The 27,835-nt window shown below is 50.9% G+C and overlaps 1 protein-coding gene across 5 annotated transcripts in view; it reads right to left on the bottom strand.

Moving 5' to 3' along the window:
• The window catches only part of NHSL2 (NHS like 2), a 175,729-nt gene that overhangs the window by 21,333 nt on the left and 126,561 nt on the right, over positions 1-27,835 (bottom strand). For all 5 annotated transcript variants that reach the window (XM_059732670.1, XM_059732671.1, XM_059732672.1 and 2 more), the window contains 2 exons: positions 4,467-4,619; positions 307-443 (listed from right to left, as the gene is read on the bottom strand). In XM_059732670.1, the coding sequence (XP_059588653.1) occupies positions 307-443; positions 4,467-4,619 (290 nt within the window). The remainder of the gene's footprint in view (positions 1-306; positions 444-4,466; positions 4,620-27,835) is intronic.

The following is a 27,835-nucleotide window of genomic DNA, read 5'->3' as shown; positions in this document are numbered from 1 at the left end:
CAACCCTGGATGATTCACGAGTAGCGCTGACCCTTCTTTCCCCTCACCATGGGCTCAGGAGGGCAGCTGAAGTGAACTGCCTTGGGGAGAGGGGACAATCCAAGCCCTGTTGAAAGAAGCTCTTCCCCTCCATCAGGATGGTTCCTCTGTCTCTTTGCAGCATCACCCTTTCAGCTGCCTCACTGCAAGGTAGAGGCAGGCCCAAGAGCTGGCCTGCAGGAGCATTTCTGGGCTGGATTTGTGCACTGCAGCTGGCAGCAAAAGTGACAGACCCACCCCCCACCTGGGGCAGCTGGGGAGACTCACCATGAACACAAACTCCAGGCGCTTGGCAGGTGGTGGTCTGGGGGACGGCTCAGGGGGTGTGTCTGAAGGTTGGTGGCTAGAACAACGGAAGGTCTGACCAGTGACTCTGGTATCTGTATACTGCTCCTCATACTCTTCTGAAAGACAAACAGCCAGGGTATTTCCATAGCTGAGGGAGTGGGGTGTGCAGGGTAGGACTTAGGACCAAGGCTTAGGACCTTGCCAGGGTAGGATCTAAGTCACAGATGGCCTGGGGTCCAGAGGGTCAGGGGCTATAGCCCAAGAGGGATGAAATCAGGGCAAGGGGCCCAGAATTTGAGTAGGGCTGGAGATCATAAGCTGGGACTCGGTGCTGTGGGCCTAGGCTAAAGGAGCTAAGCTAAAGGAATGGGGCAGAAGCTAGGAAGGCTGAGACCCTGACAAAGGCTTGGAGGCCTGAGTAGGCCAGACCTTATATTGAGGCCAGGTACCTCCTGAGAGTTATAACTGATAACATCTGTGAGGCATGGGCATGACTATGGGGGTGGCTGGAGGTCATGGTTATTGCCCTTAAGACTCGACTGGGATTGTCTTAAAGGAGAAGCCCACCCCGCAGAGTTTGGGGCAGAGAAGCTTGGAGGATTTACCCTGAGAAAAGACACCTAGGAAGAGGCTACCCAGTCTCTGGTGGCAGCCTCCCTAGTTAAAAACCCTAAAGATCAAGTCATGGCAAGTGAGCGATAGGAAGCAGAAAAAGGAAATCATGGAGCATAAGCAGGTTGGTCTGACTGCCAGGTGTATTGGACACAAAGTGGATTGCCTTGAGTTTGCTACAGAGGCCCATAACCCAGAAACTGTATGGCCAACACTTGCCAAGAGGCCTCTACATTAGCTGCCTCCATTTCTGGAAGCCCAGTTTGAGAGTGCTGGGCCCTTTTCACACCTCCAGCTCTTAGCCAGGGGAACCACAGGTGCTCAGCACCAATGTGACTCAGGCCCTTGGGCTCTTGAGTTGGCACACTACTATTGAGGCACACAAAGCTGGAACCCAGGGTCAGTATGCTTCATGGACAAAAAAATCCAGCAATGCCATGAAGGATTCTGAAATGCCACGAGGGGATGAACCAACCTGCATTCAGAAGAGGTGTTGGACAGTGTGTAAACCAGGCAGAAGCCTCACATCTGTGTGGAGAGGCTAGGAATGCTAGCACCCCAGACTCACCCACTAAGTTGGGACGATTATACTGGCTACTGTTTGACACACAACACCAGATAGCTCAGGCACCTTTAGTTCCTTACACAGAGAGCCCTTCCACAGTTCAGCTCATGGAGACATCCATGTTTGTAAACATTATCATTGAAAACAGGCAGAAATCAGGTGCAAATAATACCTGACTTCCTGGTGACCTCTAATTCAGAGGTCAAGGTTCTGTGTGATCTATGGTCAGAGCTGCTGGCCTTGCAGCCAATACGGCTGTTAGGTCCTATATCAACCTATATCACTCTTACATTCATATGGATCTTACTAGTATCATCTTATTATCTTTGTGCCTTGTACCTTCTTTTCCCTCAGAATCACCCTACCTAACAGTGTTGGTGCCCCTTCTTGCAGTCCACCATCCATAGTCAGAAAGCCTCTACCACACAGGCAGAATGGTACTGGCCATAAATAAGCATGGTAAAGTTAGGGGATCCCATGTAGAGAGAAACCCATAGCAGGTTTGGCTGGTGAACTCAGACCGGTGGGGTAGTGGAGCGTCCCACAGGAGAGGTGGGTTTCGCAGCCGGGTGGGAGGCGGGGTGGGGTTTGCAGCCAGTTGGGCACTCCGGCTGGTAGTGGGGAGGCTGCAACACCCCCCACTGCCAGTCAGCTGCAAACCCCCCCTCCCCCCGCTGCCGGCCAGCTGCAACCCCCCTCTCCCCACTCCTGTGGGATGCTCCACTGCTCCACCAGTCTGAGTTCACCAGCCACGCCTGGCCCAAAGGGAAGTGGACCCCATATGGAAACAGGCCAGGGTGGATTCCATGTGAACACAGAGCAGGGAAGCAGTTTCTAGCACTGGTATCTTCTCTACCTGCAGCTAGAAGAGTGAGCCAGTGGCTGTGCTACAGAAAGGATTCTGGGATTAGAAAGACAAGCATAGATAGTGCAGAACAGCAGGGAGGTGATGAGTCCTTGGATAGCCAAATTCAGGAAGTATTACTGCCCAGGTTCAAGGAAGAAGAGAACTGGCTACCAAGGGAGAGAGGGATCCAGAAGGGAGGTGTGACAGTTCATAATCACTAGAATCAAAAGGACAGGGCAGCTGTATGCAGATGGCTAGATAGGTTGTCAGCACCAGAAAGAGGAGGACCAGGAGCAATTCCACAGAGTTAGAAGTTATCAAGCTCTCATCTTGGAAACTGAGGAAGCTATCTCTGAAACTGCTTGAATGGAAGAGAGAGGCAGCACAGTTCTAGAGTGGCTGGAGCGGCCGCTGCATCTGGTATGCAAGGCATGGGGCCAGATGAATAATACCACTGGTGTAGGCAACTATTTCTTAACTCCAAAATTGTTCAATCCAACACAGGAGTCTCTATCTCAAATCTCATCTTGATATGCACAAGCTGATCTCAGAAATAGTCTTGATATAATAGATTCCTGTAAGATGACTGATTTGCTACTACATGACATTTTTTTAGGAGAATGAGAATGATACAAAATCCACATTAAATGGAGTAAAGATTGGCTATTTGATAACTCTCAGAATGTAACTGTAATAAGAGAATTGTCTGAGTGGATGTGTTTCTAGTGGTGTTCCACAAGGATTGATGCTTGTCCCTACACCACTTAATGTGTTTATCATAATTTAAAGAAATCACAGATAAAGTTTGCAGGTGTCACAACATTTGGGCGAGTGGTAAACAGCGGAGAGGACAGATCACTGCCTCAGAGCAGACTGCATTGCTGAGTAAACTTGGTACAGGTAAACAATATGCATTTTAGGCCAGCTAAATGCAAAGTGTAAAGGATCTCCCTGTGTGATGCTGTGGCCAAAATGCCTAATACATCATTTGATGTACACAGAAAGGCTTCTTTTGTTAGAGTAAGCCACTTATTTTATCTCAGTATCTCTCATTGAAGCATATACTGTCAATAAAACAGCCAGTTCTAGTGCCCACAGTTCAAGAAGGATGTTGATAAAATGCAGAGGGTTCAGAGAAGAGCTGCAAAAATGTTTCAAGGATTGGAAAACATTGTGTAGTGAGAGATGCCAGGAACTCAATCTGTTTAACTTAAAACAGATCAGGGGTGTCTTGAATATATTTTCTAACATTCTATGCATGAGGAAAGTAAATCGCATAATAGAAGGTTCTTCAGTCTGGGAAACAAAGGTATAACAAGCTTTGCCTGGAAAGCCCAGCAAACAGAAACAAGATATGAATATTTCTGAGTGCAGGTAATTAACCACTGGACTAACTGTTCAGGGGCTATGGAGGAGTCACCATCACTGGCAATTTTATAATCAAGATGCTTTTCTAAAAGTTCTGTTCTAGTTCAAACAGAATTGAATCACAGGAAAGTAGGGCTGGAAGGGACCTCAGGAGGTCATCTAGTCCAACCCCCTGCTCAAAGCAGAAATATCCCTATCCAAACCATTCTACACAAATCCTTGTCTAACCTATTCCAAAACCACACAAACAACTCTCTCACACAACTATGAGGAATGTTGCCTTAAAACACCAAGAACACCCTAGCCTGACACAGGCAAAGCGGAGGGACAAGGGCACTGTCAATGTCCTGCAACTACAAGCATTGTTGAATAAATTCAAGGGACCCAAGGAAGAAAGCCATGCTCCCTGCTACAGAAGAAGGCAATCCTTAGCATCCCCATGGCCTGTGTCAGACTGGAGAATCACATTCACCCCTTAGGGCCCCACAGTTTATAACTGTATGAATCCCATCCCCTTTGCCTCTTGCATATTTGCTTTCTGGTCTCTGCCACCTGCCTGCCTGTCTAAAGACCCATGGGGATGAAATCCATCACCTGGAGGAAGACCCATCCACCCATGTAAGCACCAGCCTATCCAGGCTATGTCTAAATGTTTCTGTAATACACAGATTGCCTGGAAGCACTGCTGCTCCTGGGTCTATGCCTGGGGACCTTGGGCTCCTCCCCAGACTTCCCGCATCCTGTTACCTTGCAGCAAGCTCTGAAGATTGAGCTGGGCCTCCTGGTGCAGCTCCTCCATGCATGGTGGCCGGCCTGAGGTCAGGAATACATTCACTGGCTGTTGCCATGACAATTTAGAGTGGGCAGTTTTCTTGTTCTCCAGGTCCAAGTTAGAGGCGACTGCAGAGAGAAGAGAAGAGGAGAGGGTGAGAAACAGGCGGCAGCCTTACAGGATCCCCTTGATACCCTTTTCACCCCTGCTAGCAAAGAGCTTGGATATAGGTCCTGAGGCTGAGGGTCCTGATGTGCACACACTGGATAGAGCCCCGTCAGCCAAGGGCCAGTGAAGCTGGCAAGTGGGTGAGTATTGTTGGTTGCAAGGAATAGGGGGCAAACCAAAGCAGAGAGGGACAGCAATTGCCCAAGATCATCTGGCATCCTAAAGGGGAGGGAGAGCCAGGACCCAGTCCAGGTACCATTTTGGTTGCCTGAATTGAGGGAGGATCTGCCCAGCCTGCAGCCCTACCAGAGCTGACAAGCCTTCCTATGTTGGGTCCCCAGGACAGGTGCCTTTGGGCTGTCACTGTCTTGGGGTGCTGCTGAAGGGTAATGCTCAAGGGTGCCCTTTGGCATTCCCCTTCAGCGGTTGGAGAGACTTTCTTTATTTCTCTTTTGTGGTTCTTATAATTTAATGATGGTTTGCTGGGGAGAAAGGAGTGTTTTTGTGGGTTTGAGTGGGCAGCCACAGCTTGTCAGTGTTTAGGATTGTGAGGGACACTGGTGGGGGATGGAGAGAGCTCCCCTGCATGAGAGGTGGGGATTGGGAGTCAGTGGGCACAGGGATGAGGATGGGGAATAGGTTTTCTATACCAAGATACGAATGGGGGTTGGGAAGCATAGTGGGGAGGGGCTGGAGGGTTTGCTGTCTTGGGTTATAGGCAGGGAAGTGACAATGGGTGAGGTGCGGTAGAGTTTTAATGTTGTGGGGGGTTGCCTGGGTGTGCACTGTTGTTTCACATCTTGTGGGGTGATTTGTTGATCATTGTAAAGCCATCTTCAGCCTTCCTGGGTTGGGTGGATTACAGATCAAATTAATACATAAATAAATACAACGTACAGAAGGCATGGCACAGCTGGGAACAATGCCTATTCTTCCCTTGCCCTTGCTAGCATTGTGTGCCTTTCCTCCAGAGGCTCTGTTCCCCATGCACTGACACACACCTGCCCTGTTATCCAGGGAGCTAGGTTGGCTAGGACTTAGGAATGTAAGACATGCCAGACTGGGTGAGAGCAAAGGTCCATCTAGCCCAGTATCCTTGAATGTACCAGGCTGCAGCCTCTCTACCACCTACTCAGGAATCTCCTATGGAGGTTTTTGCTGCCCTTTCCCCCACATCCTTTATTCTATGCACATTGCATAAGTAACTTCACTAAATCCCAGGACCTTTGGGTCAATCTTCTCTTGGCTCTAGCCAAGCTGCCTATCTATCAGACCAGGAAGGAGGTGCTGGTTGAAAGGCATCCTGAGCAACTGTGGAACTGTCTCCCTTTCATTGACCAATCCACATTTCTGGGCAGAGTTCCACCGGGCAGCCCCCACAGGCTCCTTAGGTACTTTCAGGGGGCACTGAGTGCTAGCTGGAGTTTTCTGCTCAGTGTCCCCACCTCGGAAACCAAGTTATTAAGCTATGATCTGCACTCTGATTCCTGGTTTTTCACCCATTGTTCCAATACTTTAATTATGTGGTTAGTGGCCTCCCCCTAACCATTGAGGGGAGCTTATAGTTTTCTGGTGGGCCTAGATCCACCCTGCCTTTAAAGCAAATAGGCCTGTGTCTCAGAGGGACAGAGAAAGAACGTTAAGGAGAGTGTATTTATGCAGACTGACCTGCCCCTCTTTCCCTACAAATTCTGGCATTTAAAGGCCTGGAAGTCCTAATTTGGAGGTTTTATCCAGAACTATAATGTTTACCACCAACTGGCAGACCTATCTAATCTTCTTTAAAACACAGTTAAATTGTTGACTTTTATAACATCTTGTGCCAATAAGCTTCATAAGCTAATTACATAAGGTGAGAAAAAGAGCTTCCACCTGTTAATGTTACACCTACTTCCTAATAATTTCCTTGCATGTCCTTCAGATCTGTTTTTGTGAGAGGTAGTAAATAATGAATCCCTCTTTACTTTCACAAAACCATTCATTATTTTATAAACCTCTCTCATTTCCTCACTCACCTGTCTTTTCTTTAAGCTGAGAAGTCCCAGCCTATGCAGTTTCTCCTTGTATAGCAGCCTCTCCATGCCCCTGATTGTAGGCTACTGGTAGGGGGGGCATATGCCCCTCCTGAGACTGGCCATTGCTGATGCCGCTACTGGCTTTTGCAGGTGGTCACTGCTTGCCATCCCTTCCCCCACACTGCCGGCTTCTGCAGGTGGTTGTTGCTCGCCATCTCACCGCTGACACTGCCCACAAACTGTTCTCCCCCAGTCTCAGGAAGCACCAGTCACCCATGTCCCAGATAATCCTTTTTGCCCTTTATCAACACCTTCTCTCATTCTATTACAACCCTTTGGAGGTTGGGTGGGGGCGGGGGACCAGAACTGCACACAGTATTCAAGGTGTGGGTGCACTATGGGTTTATACAGGGGAATAATGACATTTTCTGTTATGTTTTCAATCTCTTAATGATTCCTAGCATCCTATTTGTCTTTTGGACTGCCTTTTGGGCTGATGTTTTCAGAGAATTTTCCACAATGACTCCAAGATTTCTTTCTTGAGAAGTAAAAGCTAATGTAGAGCCTATCATTGTGTATGTGTGTTCTGGGCACTTCTTGCCCACAGGCATCATTTTGAATTTATCAACACTAGAGACCGGAAAGTTGACTTGTCTCCAGCTGTGCTCTCTGGATTCTCTTTGGCAGTTGCTGAGATCAGTGTAATGTGGGGAATGAGAACTGTAGTGGCTGTGTAAGGTGTTAGGACTCCTAAGGGTAGAATTCTCAGTGCCTCCTTTGCTTTCTGGAGGAAACCTATATCACACAGAAAGGAGACATGAAGGAAGTGAGCTAGAATGTGCTGAAAGGCCCCTTTATGGACTTGACCTGAGCAAGAGCAGAGGAAAGAAAGTGCTGTCCCTCTGCCACCTCCAAAAGTCAGGCAACGCCTTGTTCAGATTTTATGCCACACTCCCATCAATTTTCTTTTAGGCTTTTCCTGCCTGCTGTTCCATGTGTAACCCCTAGATGACAGTAGATTGCTGCAGACCAGACCTGCCACCCACCACGCTTATATTCACTCAGGGAGGAAGAGGAGACTGGCCTGGGACACATTCACAGCTCATTGGGTGCTGACAGAAGTGACATCTGTTGCACCTATCAGTCCCCTAAGAGCACTCTACAGCTATGCTGTGACAGAAGTGTAAGGCTGCAGAGTGCTTTGAAAGTGGCCGACCATGCGACAAATTAACCCTCATCAAATGAGGGATCAGATGAAGATATTCCAGCTCCGTGGAGCACCTTAGGGAACTCCTGTTCCTTAGGGTCAGTTTATCAGTGCAATTGGGGCTAGGCTGATGCAGCCCAGTCCTGCCCCCGATGCTGTCTGCAGAAAGAGAGTGGGGAGAAGGGAGGGGGAGGGAACTTCAGGTTGGGGTTTGCCCAGCCTGAGCCAGAGGGGAGGTGGGTGGATTGGAGCATGCCCACTTCATAGCCCCCACTACTGCCCTCTTTCAGTTCAGGCCAGGCAAACCCCAGCCTGCAGCTCCCCTCCCCCCTCCCTTCCTGCAGACAGCACTGGAGCAGGGCCTTGGGGACCGGGCTGCATCAGCCCAGCCCCAATCTCAGGACAGACAGGCAGGCTCAATTCCCCTCTCCCCACCCAACCCAACAGGCAAATGAACTGCCAAGGGACCAGTGCTGCCTGTCATCTCAGTCATGCCAAGCACCCCTGGAACAGCTGTGTTTTCAGCCAGACCCTTCCTGGCTCCCAGGACCCAGGAAGAGAATAAACAAGGAAAGCAGGAGAGCATGTGCCTGGGCAGCCACCAGGTGGTGGTAGCTGCTGGCACCTGAAGGGGGCAGGCAGCAGCCAAGACTGAATCACCTCACCACCAGGTATGCATCTGGGGCAGTAGTGTAACTAGGGGGTGACTGGGGCACCAGTCCTAGCACCACCTTTGGGGAAGAAATGCACAGCAAAAATAGCTACTGCCACCAATGCCAGTGCAGCAGTCAGTGCTGTCATGCTATGCCTCTGATCTGGAGTCAGTGATCTGGAGTCAGTGGAGTGTGAGTGCAGTCCATGCCTGAGGAGAGGGACTACAGGGAGCAAGGGCAGCAGTGTGCTGCCTTGGCAGGGGGTGTATGAGTGGTAAGACCGCCCGGGCTCTGCTCTGGAGTTGCTTGCATGTTTTAGGTGGCTTGGCCAAATGACATTGTGAGTCAGGAGACCAGGGGACTATTCCTGTTCTGCCATTGGCATATCAGGTGACCATGAGTCAGTCCTTTCCTCTCTTAGCCTTAGTTTCACCCTCTCTACAAAGTGGGTGATGATCATGATCCCTCTGTAAAGTGCTGAAAAATCAGGAAGGGGCAGTGCTGAAAGCTGTTATCTGTAACACTGTCAGGTCCTGAAACAGGGACCAGCCGTCTAGAAAAAACAATGAGATCAAGGTCACTATATTAAAAATAATGTATTTTCCACCCTCCTGTATCAGAGAAGGCTAAAACGCAGCAATCCAAGGGTGGCAGTAGAAGACATCTACAGTATGCTAAGTGATAGGGTCAAAGGAAGGCTGACTTATGCCATGACTCAAGTGACAGGGCATCCCCAGCTGCTTTCCAATGCAATGCAACAGACTGAGAACACAATAAAAATATGGTATAAAACAGGGGCAGGAAAAATATGGCCTGCAAGCTAGATCTGGTCTACCAGGCCATTCTATCTGGCTCATGGGGTGCCTAAAAAATTTAGTAAATTAATATTTATTTGCTCCTGGCTGCCTGTCAAAGATAACAGGAGCCAGGAGCAGTAGGACCAGAGGGAGCTGGCAGGACCGAGGATCCCAGTCCCTGGGCTGCATTGCCGGACTGGGGAACATGGGCCATGCCAGTACCTGGGGCCAGGAACGGGAGGGGTGTGTCTGTAGGCAGGGGCAGGGTGTGTACGTGTGTTTTCATAGGGTGAGTCCCACATGCACACCCCATCATACACATGTACCCACACCCCCCCTTGCACTGCCATGCACATAGACCCCCACAACCCCTCACACACCCTAGCCACCCTACCTCCCACAAACCTCATACCCACCCACACCCCACATATCCACACACACCTGCTCCCTCACCCCAAACCCCCACACCTATCCATCCCCACAGACACACCCATGCCCTCCTCACATACCCACACACCCACAGGCCCCCACAAACCTATATGCACCCCCCACAATATACAACAGTAAGACTTCATTTTAAGCTATTGTGCAATCACCTCTATGTACACTATACAAACACATGTAAATCAGGACAAAAATATTTTTGACATCAAATTAATGAATGTTTTTGATGTTTTGTTTTAGAATATAATTTGGTATTTTTCTGGTTCTGAGATGGCAAAACCCCTTGCTGAAAGGAGTACTTTCAGGTGCAAGGGAAGGGACTTCTGGTAGCAAAGGCCAGGGATTAGGGGGTGGGACTTCCAGTCACAAGATGGCAACCAGAGGGCGGGCATCTGTCAAGGGGTGGGGCTATCCATGAGGCCCTCAACAGCTTGCCCAAACTCGGTAAGCCCTCTGCCTGAAATAACTGCCTGGCCCTGGCATAAAATCACCAGCCAGTTCATCACAGGGAGAAGGTTCTGCTCAGGAAGGGAATGAGGTAGCTGGGCACTGCAGGTCAGGACTGTGGGGACTGGTAGAGCAGCAAAGGAAAGGAGGGGTGGGGCTCTAGTTTGGGACTGAAGAATACCTGTGAAGCACTTGGCTTTGGGTCAGGATTCAAGGGCATCAGTAATTCTGTGTCCATGAAGCTCATACAGTCTGCCTGCACTCATTGGTGCTATTGGCCCCACATTTGCAATGTGCAGTTATATAATATAAATACAGACATTTAGTCAGCACTTGCCCCTGATGTGCCCAGCCCCTCTAGCTAGGACCAAAGGTTCTCCATTGACACAACCAACCAGCCTCAGACTATCTTCCCCTCACCAGAAGTCTAGCCTCAGCAACTGGGGAGCCTTCAATGAAAGAAATGTGGGGGAAGCTGCTTCAGTAAAGGATACAGGAGCTCCTCTCACCTCCTTGTGGGCAGAGCTGTTCTAGTGATTCACCAGCTGGAGGGACTGAGTTTGTGGACAAGAGTCGAAACAAGAGATGTACTTAATGACACAGCCTCCTCCCTTCCCCCCACATCCACATCACCACCAATACCTTTATCCATTCTCCTCTGGCCAACAACAGCCCAGCTTTCTCACTGCCTGCATCATTCCCATGGGAGTGGCAGGGATGGAGGTGAATGGGGGAAGGAAGGAAGCTACAACCCGCAGCTGAATTGCACATTTGTGGCTGCTGCTAAGAGGATGAAGCACAAGGGGTAGGAAGTGAAGCAACCAACTGCTCCAGGACTAGCAGAGGAATGCTTCTGCTAGTCCTGCTTCTGCTTCTGCTAGTATGCATGCTTCTGGTTGGCTCAGCACCTGCAATGACTAGCAGAGGCAGTGCCAGTGCTCAGTGCCTTTTTCAACAGCAGAACAGGCCAGTCCCAGTCCCAAGCCAAACCAAAGGAGAGCCCTGGGGACCATGGGCTGCTGGCTACAGCTACAGGACTCAGCCTGTTCCTGAAATAGGGGCATGGGATGGAGGCCTGAATCATACCTAAAGATAGTGTCCTCTTGACAGAACTGGGCTGGGTCTGCAGTGAGGACAGAGGCCAGGCAACCCCATCCTGAGCAGGAGTATCAGGGTAGGGATAGCTGCCCAGGCTAAGATGGAGGGTGCTGGATTTCCCTCCCATGCCATGGCAAGTGGTACAGAGGAATGTCACCAAGTCAGGAGTGGAACTGATGTAGCACATGTGTATGCCCATATACACCCTGGAGTATACTGTCTTCCACAGGCTGTAGGTAATTCTCATTACTTGTCCCCCATGTTCTCCAAAGGAAAGTGAAGTGAGACCCTGGTTCCCCACATCACAGCTGCAGGATTCTGGGACTCTGAATCCTAGGTTGTGCTAGGTTCCAGGAGACAGTGCAGTTAGCCCCTGCGTGGGAAGTGACAGAGAGAAGGCTGCACCCCTGGTCACACAGCAAGTCCATGGTGGAGTGAGTATCAGAGCCGTACTCATTCCACTGGGACAGGGCAGCAGTCCCAGCCATTGCTCCTCAGGCTTCATGGATAAAGTTCTCCCCTCCTTCCCACCCAGGAAGTGACCCCAGGATATGGCTCAGCCCCTAGGAAACTGACTTGCAGAGTGGTATTGTAGTAAACACAGACATGTAGCTGGAAGAGAGGAGCCCCTGAAGCCCAAGTTTCCCTGCCCTTCTCTAAAGGAACCTCTCAACAAAAGGGGAAGTGGCTTTCCTGCCAGAAGTGGTTTTCTGCCAATGTGAACAGCAGAGGGATTTATTTGGGGTGAGGGCTGAGAAGCTCCTAGGCACTGAGGGCATTTACACATATGCCCATGACACATGTGTCCCATGACACACTGGAGATCTGCTGCTTCAGAGCAGACTCAATTAACTGAATCTGCTTCACGCACAAGCTGAGGCGAACTGCGCTGTGCTGCATGCTGTTGCATAAGTGGTGAAATGTGCATCAGCGCACAGAAAATGGCGGCGGTGCACTTTTGGACTAGAGCACTTCAGATGTGTTATAGTTCAAAAGTGTGCTGCTGCCATTTTCTCAGCACTGCCATACATTTTTGCCACTTATACAACTGCAAGCAACGTTTTTCAAAGCTCCTGACACTGTGGTGCTTACATATGTAAAAATGCCCTTTGAGTCTAGTCCAACTGAGCCTGAACCTCTCTCCTAGGGCTGACACGCCCCTTACAGAGTCCCTGAGCAAGGGCCCATGACCCCAACCCACTGAGACCCAAAAGCAAGATCCAGCACTTTACCTAGAGAGCCATTTCCTAGTTTTCTTTTGCTGGTCTGTGAGATCCCATGTCCAGAATAGTCCTAAACAGAGCTTCTAGATCCCAGCATGCTTATAACCAGGGATCCAGGTTTTCTGTTTCCCATGGAAAAATGGAGAAAACCATGGATTATACCTTTTACCAGAGGCAAATGCAGATTTCTCATTTTACTGGAGAAACCCAGATTTTGCAGTTTTGCAATGAGCTCTCTGCAGGCTGGCAGAGTTCCAGCCTGCAGGGGGCTGGGAGGGAGTGGGAGGATGGTGGTCAGGCACCGGGACACCATGTGCATGTACATGCACATGGCCCCAGGTAGCTTGGAGAGCAGCTCCTGCAGGTAAGGCGCAAGGGGGGGGGGCAGTGGAGGCCTCCATAGGGAGGGAGGGAGGGAGGGAGTGAGGGAGCTGGGCTGAGCAAGGGTTGAGGCTGCTGCGTAGCTGGACGGTGCACAGGGTTTGGGGACCAGGGTTTCAATGCATGGTCACAGGACCCTGGCGGGGAGTGGGATAGGGCCGTGGGCAGCTCGTCTGGGAAGCAGTGGGGTTGGGCTGGTTCCTTGCTGCTGCATGCGCTCCTGGGGGGACAGGGGAGACCCACACCCCCAGATCTGTGCATGGGGCAGGGGTGGGGCAGGCTACCTGCTGCAGGCTTGGGCAGGGGTGGGGCTTCTCCCCGCCATGGCATGCACTCCTGAGGGGCAGGGGGGACCCATGCCCCCCAGATTTGCATGGCCCCACTGTTCTTTGCAGTGTACATGCTGGGCTGCAGAGGCCCCAGGGAGGGCAGCAGGGTGGGAGCCCAAGCTTGCAGCAGGAAGTGTGCAGCCCCTGCCCTGTGCACAGATCTGGGGGTGTGGGTCTCCCCCCCCCCCCCCCAGTCTGCAGCAAGCAGGCAGCGGAGGGGCAGCCAACCTCTGCTCCACTGCATCAGCCACTGCCTCCTGCCAGGGGCAGGGGGCTGCAGACCTGGGTCCCTGGCTCCATTGCACTGGCAGCTGGGAGCCCCCTCTGGAAGGGCTTGGAGGGCAGGGGCTGTGAGTGGGGGGCAAGGGTCACCAGCAGGGCTGGGGGTTGTGGGGGGAGGGGACTGGCTGTGGGGGGGAGTGAGGGGCACGAGCAGGGCCAAAGGGCTGGGGGTGGGAAGTGAGGGGTACCAGCAGGGCCAGGCAGCCTGTATGGGGCCTTTCATTTTAATAATGGATTTGGGGGGTTTTATCAGAGAATTTGCAATTTTTTTATCAGGGAAAACCAGATTGCCTGCTTATAACGGACAGGATTTCCATGTAAAATATATATCACCAAGATGTAAACCACTCAGAAGTCAGGAAATGCAGTGTTAAGGGAAGATTCAATCACAGTTCTGCCAGCATAACTTGAAATATGAGCTCTTTGGATATTAAGAGAAAGTGCTAATTAAGAACTGCAGAATTTCTGCATCCACAGCTCATACAGACTTCAAACTGCCCAGCATTTTTAGGTTTCAGAGATCTGTGAAGCAAGCCAGGTTTGAAGAAAGGTAGCAGTGCAGTCATTATGTTAGGGTGGAAGTTACAGCCTTTGTGTCCTACTGTTCAGACTCATGCCAAAGGCAGGCAGGGTCTAGAGTGCTCAGGTTAGGGTAGAAACAGAAGCAACAGCCCGAGTTCTGACATACCACAGAATCACAGCAAGAGAGCTGCTGGAACATCCTCTCCAGCTCCCATGTGAGCAGGGCTGACAGAGCTGCCCTTGACCCCAGTCCACTGGAGGTCAGGGGAGCTGTACAAGAAAGGTGAGAGAACTCCAGCCCCTACCAGGCAGGACTGGGGCAGCTGAGAGTCAGGGAGCTTGAAAAGTGATCCTGACTCACCTACTGCCACTAAAATCAGCCTCAACTGACCTTCCACCTCCAACACTCCCTTCTTTCCTCCATCTTTCTCCAGGCATGTGCAGACACCCATCTGCGTGCTCAGGCAAGTATATGCATTGGAGCCTCTCTGGAAATGTGGCTCCTAAACTAGCATGGCCCAGAACCATTTTCCAAGCAAGACTCTGACTGACCAGGGACCCTCACCATCATCATGCCCTGCCTGAGGCAGCCCACTTCTACCCCACTGACCTCTGTCCTGATTGGAAAGGTTGTGAGGGCACTTTCACTTACAGTCAACCCACAAAAGAGCCCTGGGCTGGAAGGTTCCTGCTGATCAGGGCTAACCCAAATGGGTGGAGGTCTTCTCGTTCACTTGTTTACATCCCTCAGTTTTGCATAGCTATTAGATAAAGGAGCCAGCCCAGCTAGCTGGCAGCAGCAGGTGCCAGCTGCAGGAAGCTAAGCATGGTTCAGTGGAGTCATGCCCAAATGGGGATCCAAAAGCCCAGAGTGGGGGAAGGCCTGCCTCTGAAAGGCCAGCCCCTCTCCCCATCAGAGCCCTGGAGCACTTCCCTGCATTTCTGGCCAGCAAGATCCATGGCCAGACTTTGTGACTGCCCTGTGTTCCCCAACCCTGGTCTCAACATCCTGGGGAACACAGTGAGATAAACCTGGCAGCCGGGACGCTGCTTCTAGTCCAGCTTGGCCTAGCCCAGCCTAAGGGTGCTGATCCCCTCAACTGGCAGCTTAGTGACAGCTTGTCACAACTTCTGCCCTTTGGAGAGGAGGCTCTGAGGAGTGCAAAATCCCAGCCCTGCCCCTGTCCTCTGAGAAGGCAGCAGTGCTGCACAGATGGAAGAGTGACCATTGTTTTCTATCCCTCTGCCATAGCAGAAAGCCCAGCAGTGGGCTGCCCTGCCCTGCTTCTCTCTCAGCCTGCAGGGCCTGTTGACAGACACTGAGCCACACAATTGCACAAGGCCCCAGAACACTGCCCAGAAGGGACATGTTTACAGCAGCCTAGGGCACGGTTCACAGGATGCCAGTCTGTACTGCCTGGCCTGGACTGAAGGCAAATTGCTCTTACCAAGGGGAAACTGTTCCTATCCACTAGGCACCATGCTTTGACCTGGGCACAGGGGCTTGAGGGATTTTAGCAGGAACAGGAGAATCTCTTTCCTTTCATGCCTTCCTGGGCTTTGCCAAGGGGTGGGAAGCTGATTCCTAAGGAATCTGCCGTTCCCACTCCAGCCTGGTAAGGCACTGCCACTTTGCAGGGCTGAACATGCCCTCCTTTCTTTCTCCTGGGGACCTGAGGGTCACAGGTGTCCCTTCTGAGCACTGCCCTGCTGTTGTGTCTGTTCTGGGGACCCAACCCATGAAGTACAGTTGGGCACATGCAACTTCCTCTGACTGTAGTGGTGACTGGGGACTTGGACCTCACAAGACTTAGCTCTTGTGCCATGTGGGTGGCAAAGCATCGGTCTTTGCGCAGGATCTGAAATAGATTACTGCAGGTGATGGTATGTAGTCAGCACAGCGCCCCCACACAGCTACGGAGGCAGAGCACCCCTCTTTTTGGATTGTAGGAAGGCACCCACATGTCCCTTTGCACATAGACACCTACATGCCTGTGAGCGTACTTGTGTACATCCACATACATATATCCAAATACATGCACACTGCATGACATGCATACTCTGAGATGTGCACACATATAGGCACGTAGGGAACACAGGCAAGACAGCACACACAGACTTCTTTCATTTGTAAGTATCTCTCAGGATTGAGTCTCTTAGGCTCAGCTTTTTCTATGGAGCTGTTGTATTGCCTCAGCTTATCCAGACCTTCTCATCCCTGGAGTGCATCTGCCCTGTTATTCTCAAGAGATCCAAGGAAAACTTAAGGGTAATTGTGCCAATAGGGAATTAGAAGTCCCCAAATCTTTAGTACTGACAAGGGCTTATACCAGCAGGGCTCAAGCTTTTGGCTCTGTTGATTGCTGCTCCCTTGCTGCCAAATTTCCAGAGCCCCATAGGCCAGATCAGATCCTACAGACCGGGACTGGCTCCATACACTGCCCCAACCACCCCCGCATCCTGGGCCACACTATCTGGCTTAAACAATCATAATTCCCATTGGCCAGGGTCCCATAGCCCAGAAAGTATCAACAACAGACAGGTTGCTGGCTGGAAGCCATGTGCAGGCATCGCTTCTCCAAACAGCTCACAAAATGCTAGGGAGGTGAGCAGGGGAAAAAGCAAATAACCATTAGCCAGTCAGGGCAACACACGTAGCCAGATATAGCCAGATACTGTATTGTGTCGCTGGCAGCTTTCATCCTACATGCAGAGCTGAGGCATCCCCTACAGTTCCTCACAGCAAATGGCAGGAGTGTTCCTTAATACCTCTGGGATACAGGTTGTAGCCATATTGGTCTATAGGCAAAAGGAATCAGAACTTGTAGCACAGGTTATGTCTTTTATTAGACCAATTAAATATTTGCAATTTTTTTCTTTATTTGCAAGATTCTGGGTTCTTGTAAAATTAAGAAGTTTTCATTTTAAAAAATGGCTAAATTCCATGTTTCAGGGAAAGTTTGCAAATAAATAAATATTCTTGCAAATATTTAACTGGTCTACTAAAAGATACCATCTTTGCTACAAGTCTTGATTCTTAATACCTCCCACTCTCTGCTAGACCACTAGGCTGCATCTTGGTAAAGAGATGATGAATCAAGTCCTGGTGATCACAGCTCTTGCTCTGGTGCTGGATGAATGAGGATTCTGTTACAGTAATGGACCTGATCTCAGTGCTCATGAAATGAAACCTGAACCAATGGAACAACCTCATGCTCACAGCCTAGGGCACAGGGGAAGCCGACTGGGCCAGGAGTGGGAAGAACCTACAATGCCTTTCTTTAGATCACAGCTCTGTCTTGGTAAAGCAGAATACATTTATTGTTAGTGATTAGATTATAGAGTAGCCAACTGCCCATCAGTGTTGGGGAGGGCGGGGCAGTGACAGAGGCCCATGTCCACCCAACCCCGCTCCGGGTCTGCCCCTGCTTCCCTGCCCCCCCCCAAGTCCCGGCCTGTTTCTCCCACCTTCCCTGCCACTTCAGGTCCAGGCCTGTTACGCCCCACCCCCACACTCTGGATCCCCACGGCCCGTGCCCACCTTCCTCCCCTCCCTGCTCCCTCCCAGCTGTTGGCAGGGCCTGGTGGTGGGGCGCTGTCTCCATGCCCGCATTCCCCCTCTGCTCCCAGCTTTTGTCGGGGACCAGCAGCGCTGTCCCCGCCGTTGTGGCGGTCAGGGATGGAGTCCTACATCCAGCCCAGCTCCTGCTTCTCATCTGGTTGGGGGAGGGGGTGAACAGGCCCACTCCCCCCACCCTTGCCCCTGCTGCTTTGTGACCGGGCCCATTCCTCCCCACTTCAGGGCTGTTGTTGGGGCGCAGCAGCAGTGGGGCGTCGCCCCTGTGCCCCCCCTCCCCTCACTCCTTTCCCTCCCCCTCTCCCCCTCCCTGCCAGCTTTTGTTGGGGCCCAGTGGCTCCACGTCCCCCCACATCCAGCCCCAGCCCCAGTTCTCATCTGGATGGGGGAGGGGGGAACAGGCCCGCTCCCCACCTTGCCCCACTCTGTTGCCACCACCTACAGGGAGTGGGGAGGATGGGCATACCAGCTGTGCTGGCCTGGCCCCCCCCCCCGGTCCCATGTCCCCACCATCATGGCGGCACTCCACTGTGCTGTCTCCTGTCCGAATGCTCTTTCAGCACTCTGATTGGTTGTTTCAGCCAGCCAATCAGAGTGCAAATAAAGTGTTATGGACAGACAGACTAAGGTTTTTATAATATTAGACAGGCTCAAGCCTAAATGCCAGAAACAATCATGATCAAACTCTGGGGAAGTTCCGACCCGAAACCAGCCTTAATTTCAAATCCTGGGTCTGGGCTAACATTCTAGGAAGAGTCAGAACAAAAGTCTGGATCCAATGGTCCGTGTCCCTTGGACAGTTTGGCTCCTCAGCTTGACAGAGTTGCTCACTCTCACAATTTTATCACACATCTTAAAATATTTGCTCTTTTGTTAAAGCCCCAGCTCCTGAGATTCTGTGATCTGGACAGAATATTTGCTTGCATTATCAAGGGCAAGTTTCTAGCACTCAGAGAAAGCGAAAGGCTCTAGCACCTTTACAGTACATATGGAGAACTGTACAGGAAAGCCTGCGCCAAACAGATGGCCTGATCCTGAGAGGTACTGAGCAGCCTCACTTCCCAAAGAATTCAGTGGGAGTTGAGGACATGCAAGTCTTCCGGGGGAAGCATCTGATACCTGTCAGGATCCAGCTTGCATTTCCAGCCTGTTTGTACACACTTCCATAGTTTGGATCAGCCCCTGAAATGGGGCTTCCTCCAAACCCAGGGCCTGATCTCATATTTTTTACCACCCCAGAAGTCACAGTGAAGTCAGTGGGACGTTGGGTGCACAAGAGATGCAGGAACAGGACCCACATCTCTCAAGGGGCTGCAGTTTGCGCGTTGCTAATGCTGGCAACCCCTTCCTAAAGAAAGCTCTTTGCTAGTACTCAGCATTACGCCTTCATATGAATCATATTACTCAGCTGTGGCAGCAGACAAAGTACTTAAATAAGACAAAATGAGCAGATTTAAAGGTGGCTCCAGCTTCTTTAAGTTGCTGAGGGATAAATCTCTCCAAATAAAAGCACACATGGGTTCCACATTTAGGAGGAAGAGGATAGTTAGGGCCACAGGAACTGCATCCCAAGTAGACAAAGGGCCATCCCCACCATCGTGCTCACAAGGACTTTGTAACAGCAGTGTTAGAGATGCAGGCGCACAGCAGCAGGGAGATGGAAATATCTGAGTATGGCTTGAGGAGGACAAAACTTCTCATCCTTCCCTTTGACCCTGGCAGGTACATTTGGGCCCAGTTAACACAACAGCACTGTCAACTCCAGTTCTTTCCAGATTGCTATGTATCAGATTTCCTAACCCCAGAAAAATGAGTTCAGATGTTCCCATCTGACTGCAAAAATAAGTGCTTGTCCTACTTGCTTGTAATGATAGCAGGAAGCCCTTCCCTGTCAGTGTGCCCAATCTTAGAAGCAGTGACTGATAATAGAGGACAGAGCAGTCTCCTGTTATCATTCCTGTCTCCTGAGTGGTGTGGTGCCTCTGCACTATAGTGGGTACAAGAATTACAGACTTGTCCAGATAGACATGATGACCATTTCACTACACCCCTGTAGCGGCCACCTCCGAGGTAGAATGTAGCAGATGCTTGATAGCATGCACCATTTGAGAGAGTCAGTGAAGAAAGTCCTACTTGGGAATGCAGGGAGAGTTGCAGGGAGAAAGAGCTCACTCTGTGGATGCAGTTCAGAGAAAGGTGGTTGGTGTTATTGTCCTGCCAAGGGACTTGCTACCCAACTGGGATGGGTGTTGCCCAAACAGGGGCACTGCAGAGACATTCAAATGCTTGTCCACACACACAGACACACACCAAGGCACAGGGGGCACATACAGAAAGGCAGAGAAATACACGGGCCTAACCTCACATGCACACCTACAGATCTGTGATCTCACCATGTTCCCAGGCATTTCATTCTCTGTAGCTCTCAAGGGATCTGACCTCAAAAAAGACCTGAGCCAGCTCTCCCTGGCTGGTACGGGGTCATGGCAGCAGGATCAGGCCTATCATCTGTGACTGTTGGTAAAAGTCCAGCCATGTCAGCAGAATGGTTGTGCTCTATACCAACTTCCCCATGGACCAAAACCATGCATAGTGTCCCAGATAGAAGCCATGGCTCCCAAAGCACCACAGTGCAACAGAGGACATCAAGTCAGAAAGTACTGTCCTTGACTGTACCAACAGCACTGCCCCTTTCTTCTCCATCTGGCTGCCCTCTCCCCTCCCCCACTGCTGCAGGTTTAGCTATCTGACTGATAAAGTTTGCATAAAGCTCAGGATCCAAGAGCGACATGCCATCTCCTCAGTCTCTTTACTTTTATAATTCATGTTACCATAACAACATGATTTAACAGAAGACTTTTTATTCTTTAAATAATTGGAATCGTTTCCATATCAACAGAGGTAAGTCTGTGTGTGAGCGCATGCAAAACACCAATCTTTGCCCTTTTTCAGCTAGATCACATCCAAGAGGACATGCCTGAGCCGATAAGCCTAGTTGCCACAGGCATGCCCAGAATCTCTTACATGGTGAGTGACATGGTTAGATGTCCTGAGTACTGGCATGCTGGATGGTGAAACAGGAGAAAAGGGAAGAATTTTTACTTGTTCTTGGTGAATAGGAATCTTAGTTTTCCACTTGGGGAACATGGCTTCACGGTCTACAACGAGTTAAATTCCTACTTTACCTGGTTCATTCTGCACATGCCAAACAGCAGTTTTCCATCTTACAACTGAGCCCAAAAAGGCCAAATTGCTCTCAATCAAGAGCAGACTCCTTCATCTGGAGAGGCAGCAGGCTGTGTCTTGGGGGCAGGGGTTGACAGGGCAGGGTACTGGCCTCAGGCCTCTATGGGTAATATGTCTGTACAACATTCTCAATCTTCTGTGTGTCTAAGTGACAACAAGAAAGCTCCTGTAATCAACTTGCATGCTGTTAGCTCTGCTGACGAAAGCACATGCTTTGCTTTTCAGGTCCATCGTTTGTGGTGTAGGTTACACTTGTGGCCAGGAGGGCTGTGAAGGGAATGGGCTTGGTTTCGGCCAGATAATTCTATGGTAACTGCTTTTGTTTGGTGATGCCCAAGGGCAAGATTTTCCTCATATCTTCACTTTTTTTAGGGAGTGCCCTGGTGGAGGGATAGCTGTTGGCCAATGAACCAAAACAGAATGGCTGGGAAAAGGAGTGACCCCCAGATTGGTGCAGGGGGCTCTGAATGGTGAACCAGGGCACCAAGTAACTGCTGGGCTGGGGTCCCATCACTATGGGAGAAACCTGGGCTGGTACAGGAGTGACTCTGAAAATGGGGTCCAGGGTGCACAGAGTCATCACTGGACAGTACAGTAGGGTGCTCACAGTGGGACACCAAAGTGCTGTGTTATCCTAGGAATTGTGGGAGGAACTCAAATTTGGGAAGCAGCATCACCTGCTGCTCATCCTTAAGAAACCCAGCCACCCCCTTGTAGAGAATAGCCAGGCTTATGCTGCATGGTGCTAGTGTCAGCACACGACTAGGCCTATGCTCATGCTGCTCAGGAGGAGTCTGTAAGCAGCTGCCTTAGCAATTATTTGATCACCTGCCAATCTGGAGTTTTGGCCAATTCACAGCCATTTCCAGACATGTATCAGACCAATCTGTTTCCCCCTATGCTTCCCCCTACCTAGAGCCAAGTGCGGAGCAAGTGAGGCCACAGCAGGACAGAGAGGGGAGCCGGGCAATGAGAGGTACATCAGGCCTTCCTCTCCAAATTACCAGTTGATCCCACTTGACTGCTTAGGAGACAAGGAAGGGGGCATCAGCAGATAGGTTGGGTCTGTGATATATAGGCACCTAGCCCACCTCAGGTCACACACTGCATGGCTTTCATGTACGTCAAGGAAAGTACATGCTGAGTAAAAGGGTTAAAGCTGCCCTGTAGGATCTGTAAGAGCTGGAGTGATTATCTACTATGGATCTCATTAGAAGTTGTGGTTTCTAGTCATTAGAGCCATGTCAGATTCTGTGAGTTCTCAAGCTCTGAACTTTGTAGAAGTTTAGAGGTGTGGCTTAGGACCCAGAGGGAATGGAGCTGGGCTGAAGACTGAACCTCTCAGCAATTAACACATCTAAAACTGAAAAGATTTTAGGTTTTGAGGGTGAGTAGAAGTGGCAATTTTCTAATAAAAAAATACAGTTGTTTTTGAGAATTGCTGCAACAGAATCTTTCCCAAGTTTCCAATCTCCAATGGTTTCAGATATGCTGACAGGGCTTTCAGCTCCATCACCCCTCCCCTGTGTTTGCTGTGACTGGCCAGCCTAGGGGGAAGCACTAATAACTTCATTAGGGCCAAACCAAATCCTGGATCTCCTGGACCCCAACTTTCCCCAACTACAGGAAAGGATGGATCCAGATTCAGATTCTGCACTGGGGTACATCTCATTATCATGTTATTTTGCAGGCTTCCTTTGTTCCATGCTTGGGCTCCAGTCTAGAAGTGATGTTCCTAAGGACATGCTGCAGCACAAATAGTGTCATCATCCTCTCACTCCCCACTCTGGAGTCTCTGGTCTCACCCCTCCTTTCCCACACCACCTCCTCTTTCACTGTTAATCACTTTCTGAGCACACCTTTGACTATAATTCACATAAGTCTTCAGCAGTGGAAGCTCAAAACTTCAGACTGCTGTTTGGCAGGACAGCAAACGCTCTAGATATGATCTGAAGTGGAATCATCCACCCTGCATGCACCAGTCTGTCCCATACCCAGGTCATACAGGGTCTTCTCTACCTTGTGCTTCCTCCTCAGACAGTCAGAGCACAGCAGCACTCACTGGCTCACTCCCCCTGTACTGGGGACAAAGAGCTCTTAGTGAAGCACTGCTACACTGGGAACTTAGAGACAGAGGTACACTGTACATTCCTCCAGCAATGCACATTGCCTCTCTTCTGCTCACAGCTACTTTCCTCAGCATTTAGTCCTAGAGCACTACAGCAAGGGTATTTTAGCAGATTAAAGAGGTTCACAATAGTTCTTAAGCCTCCCTCTCTAGAGGATGGACATTCAGACTGTAAAGTTATGTCACTGCTGGAGACAGGCTGGGGGCTCCCACACACTAGGGTTAATGGGCTCTATAATAACATCAGTAGAAAGGGGCCTCACGTGGGCTGAGAGTAATGGGGTCCATACCACGGTTAGGTGGGAAGGCGGTTCTCCCAGGCTGCAGGTAATGGGCTTAGGGCTGGGATCAGGAAAGGGGCTGCCCCAGGTCTGGGGGTAACGGGGACTGTGCAGGGGTCAGGAGGAGAGCCCCCCCTGCCCTGGCTGAATATAATAGGGCCTGTGATGGGAACAGGCAAGGGGATCCCTGATGAAGGACGTGTGAAATTTCATTCCTGGCACAGGCTGCCTTCCCCCATCGGCTGCACCCTCCAGTGCGCCTACACTTCTCATCTTCTGCTGTCAGAGGCATTACTGGTGCTGGAGCAGAATGCAGAGCCCAAATTAGCAGCACTTTCCTCTGAGCTGTGGACCTGGCCACAGCCTTATATAAGTGTATGGACAGCAACTAGTACTCCAGAACACTAACCTCTTTCTGTCTGAGAGCTGCAAGGGGCACTTTGTTTTTTGCTGCCTGTTTCCCTACAGCTCCTGGCAAGGTGGCACTGTCACATCCTCCCCACCCTACGCACCCTTTTGGGACTCCCTGGCACCATCAAACAGCTCAGCAGAAGCCAGGCATGGGAGTCTCCTCTTGGCAAAACCCCACTGCCGTAAGGGTTTTGCCAGGAGGAGGACATAAATCCATCACTATCTTCAAGGATGACAAGAGCAGAGGAGGCAGGTGGTTAGAAAACCAGGTGGTTTGCTTACGTGTCCATTGATTTGCGCTCTTGTTCAGTCCTGGTCTCTGTGCTGAGTTCAAACCACTCTGGAGCAGCAGTTGCACAGAAGTGCGCTCCCTCCCATCCTGCCCTTAGTTTGACCCACTCAACGGCTAAAGTCATGTGTGCAAACCACAGCGCTGAAACCACAGCCCTTCTTGTACAAGAGAATCTGAGAGGGGAAGTGTGGCCGTGCGTCAGATGCAAGGAGGCATGAGGAACTGCAGTTGTACTTTCTTTAGCACCCCTCCCTGCTGCCCTCCCCACCCCAGGCAGGCTACATGCTGTGGTGAGGGTAGCTCTATCACTTCCTCTCCTTTGGTTCAGGCAGCCTCCCTGCCCGAGCTCACAGGCCCAATGGGAGCTCACAGGCCCAATGGGAAGGAGCCTGGTTGGCAGGGAAAGGGGCAAAAGCACTGAGAGGAGATAGTTGGAATTAGGGCCAAGCAATACAGAACCCCACACCTACACGCAACTATGACTGCAAGGGACAAGACCCCTCCTGGGCCTACTCTGCTTGTGGAGGTGAAGCCAGGTCCACTTGCTGGGATCAGGAGATCCCAAAACATTCAGGACAGGGGAGACTCCTTGGTGAGGGAGGCCATGCATTAACAGAGCAAAGCCAAGGCAAGAGACCGCTCGAGGCTCAAGGCTCCTACTGAAGTTAGGGTTAGCATAAGTCTGGGTTTTCCCAGACATGTCCTTTTTTTGGGACCCCTGCGCTGCATCCAGGACGGTTTTTAAAATAAGAGGAAATGTCTAGGTTTTCTGCCGTCCAGGTCTGGCTGCTCTGAGCTGAGAGCAGCAGGCAAGCTGATTGGCTGTCAGGGGCCACATGCTCCCCACGCGGACGTGTGCACGAGAATGTGGCTTGCATGCATTGTGGGAGTTGCTTGGCCTGGGCAGCAGGGCTGGGGCGGGGGGGGAGGCAGGGGGGCAGGAGGCTGTGGGTCTAGAGTGAGGGGCACCAGCAGGGCTGGGGGGGCAGGGGGCTGTGGGTTGGGAGGGAGGGGCACCAGCAAGGGGTGGGGGAAAGTACTGCTGTTTGAGTACCCCAGCAGTGAGGGACACCGTCAGGGTTGGGGGTGGGATGTGGCTTGTCAGTAAGGTGCCACAAACCACATGCAGTTCACTGTTCACTGCACTGCTAATTTGTAGCAGGGTGGGGTGTTTCGACACCAGGAAATTGTGGTGTAAAAACAAACCCTGCTGTTAAAAAAAGTGGTACCACCAAAAACCAGAGGCTGGCCAGCCAGAGCCATGCTCTGGCTGTTGAATTGGTGCTGCTGCTGCCCTAGGAGACACCCAGAACTCCAAGTAAGCCTGTTGGGGCCAGCACAGATGCTGGCCCCAGTCTCCCCTACTACATCCAGGTCACTTTGCTACACACTGGAGCGCGTGTGCAGGGGGATGCCTGGGAACAAATAACAGTGGCAAAAATATATGCCACTATTTGTTCCATAGGAAATGCCCATACCCCTGCATGCGTGTGCTCGTGGGGACACACCCCAAGTGTCCCCACATGTGGCACTAGGCAGCCCCTGCTCTTTTCTCCTTCCAACAGGCCAGTGCAGTGGGATTGATAAAGCCACTTCACTCCCATTCCATCACCTCACCAGTGCTGGGTTAGTTCAGGAACCACCTCAGCACACTCATTCCAAGAACAAGTTTGCAACATTAGTTCCAATTCTGTGGGTGCTGTGAGAATCCAGTAGTGATCTATATTAGTGCAAAACAAAGTGGGGGAGGGGGGTGTAATTTCTGCTACCTCAGTTCAGGAGATCCCAGAGGGAATGGGCCCTATAGCCTCTCATCTATGAAAACAGGCATGGCAGCAGCCAACCCGGGGGGGCGGGCGGTGGTATCTTATCCCCATCCTCCTCTTGCTGAGGGAAATGGTAGAGCAGCATTGTTAGCCTCTGCCCTCGGTAAGGAGAGGTGCTTAGTAGGCCTGTGCAAAGCGGCTAGCATTTGCTTTGGATTCAGATTCAGGGAGCAGTAATTTGATTTGGTGATTGGAATCACTGTCCCAAATTAATTCGGCTCAATCTGATTCGGAGATTCGGCTGCCACCAAATCAGCCTAATCTCTGAATTGGACAGGTCCCATCCCCTGCCTGCTCTCCCAGCCCTATCAATGGCTGCCCTGCCCAGCCCCAGCCTTTCGGCTCTTAAAAAAAAAAAAAACGCTTGACACTCACTGGCTCCTGCCAGGCAGGGGGGCGGGGGTGGGGGGTGGGAGAGGGAATCCCTGCTGCTCCCTACTGCCCCATGCGTGGGTGGCTCAGTCACGAGCCTCCATCCTGCTCTCCCAGCCACAGTTCCCAGCTCTTAAAAAACAAACAAACCACACAACAAAAAAGCCCCGAATTCACTGGCTCCTGCCCTTCAGAAACCCCAAGGCTGCTGCAACAGCCGGTGAATCTGGGGCACTTTTTTTAAAGAACCAGGGGCTGGGGCGAGCAGGGCAGCCACCAGGGGTCTGGGAGAGCGGGCGGGGGTTGGAAGCTCATGGCAGAGCTTCCCACACAGCATGGGACAGTGGGGATCTCCTCCAAATTGAATCAGCACCTAAAAGCTTCACACAGCCCTAGTGCTTAGAGCTGTAAGATAGGCTCTTTAGTACTACCATGATTAGAGAGTCAGAACCTATCCCAGATTAAGGTAGAGAAGGCTGCATTCCAGAGGGCAAGGAAGGAAGGTGATCCCACCTCCTGCACAGCTGTTCTGGAGGAAAGGCTCAGCTTCTCTCCTGAACTTAAGGTCAGTGAGGGAATTTAACAGAAAACCATAGATTTCATAGACATTGGGGTTGGAAGTGACCCTGGAAGATCATCGAGTCCAACCCCTGCCCCAGGGGCAGGAAGTCAGCAGGGATCATAGGATCCCAGCAACATAAACATCCAAATGTCTCTTGAAGGTGCTTGAACCACCTCCAGTGGCAGTCTATTACAAACCTTGGGGGCTTGGACAGTAAAGAAGTTCTTTCTTATGTCCAGCCTGAAAAGGTCATGAAGGAGTTTGTGATCGTTTGACCTTGTCATCCCTTGGGGTGCTCTGGTGAACAAAGGTTTCCCCAGATCCTGGTGAGCACCCCTGATAATTCTGTAGGTGGCCACCAGATCACTCCTGAGCCTGCACTTTTCCAGGCTGAAGAGTCCCCTAGTTCTCAGCCTCTCGGCATAAGGTCTATTTTCTTGACCTCTGAGCATGCACGTGGCTCTCCTCTGCACTCTCTCAAGCTTCTCCACATCCTTTTTGAATTGTGGAGCCCAAAACTGGACGCAGTACTCCAGCTGTGGCCTCATCAAGGCTGAGTACAAGGGGAGAATGATGTCCTGGGATTTGCTTGAGAAGCATCTATGAATGCAAGCCAGCGTTTTGCTTGCTTTACTAGCCGCAGCATCAGTCATGACCCCCAAGTCCCTTTCATCTGTAGTACTAACAAGGGTAGCACTGCTGAGCCTATAAGCATGCTGCAGGTTTTTCCTTCCAAGCTGGAGAACCTTGCATTTTTCGGTGTTAAACACCATCAGGTTCTCGTCCTCCCATTTCATGAGCCTGTCATGAGATGTAAGGAGCAGAAACCAACCCTGGGACCTCTGGAATTAGCACTGGAGTCTATACTGGACATGTCTACATGAGATGCTTTACTCAAGATTAGACAAATTACACTAATACAAATTACTGAGCACTTTCTATATGTAAAGATGCTTACTCTCCTGCGGGAGAACCGGATTGACCTGGTGTCTGCTGTAGGATTTAGGAAAATTTTGCCCAGCCCACTCTCCTGTGTTGCAAGCAGTTGACATGGGCTCCCCGGTGTGGCCCGGAAGTCCATAA

Source organism: Alligator mississippiensis, chromosome 8 (genome assembly GCF_030867095.1).
Source record: "Alligator mississippiensis isolate rAllMis1 chromosome 8, rAllMis1, whole genome shotgun sequence".
Lineage (NCBI taxonomy): Eukaryota > Metazoa > Chordata > Crocodylia > Alligatoridae > Alligator > Alligator mississippiensis.
Note: the sequence above shows the minus strand (reverse complement) of the source record. Positions and strands in the feature narration are given on the sequence as shown.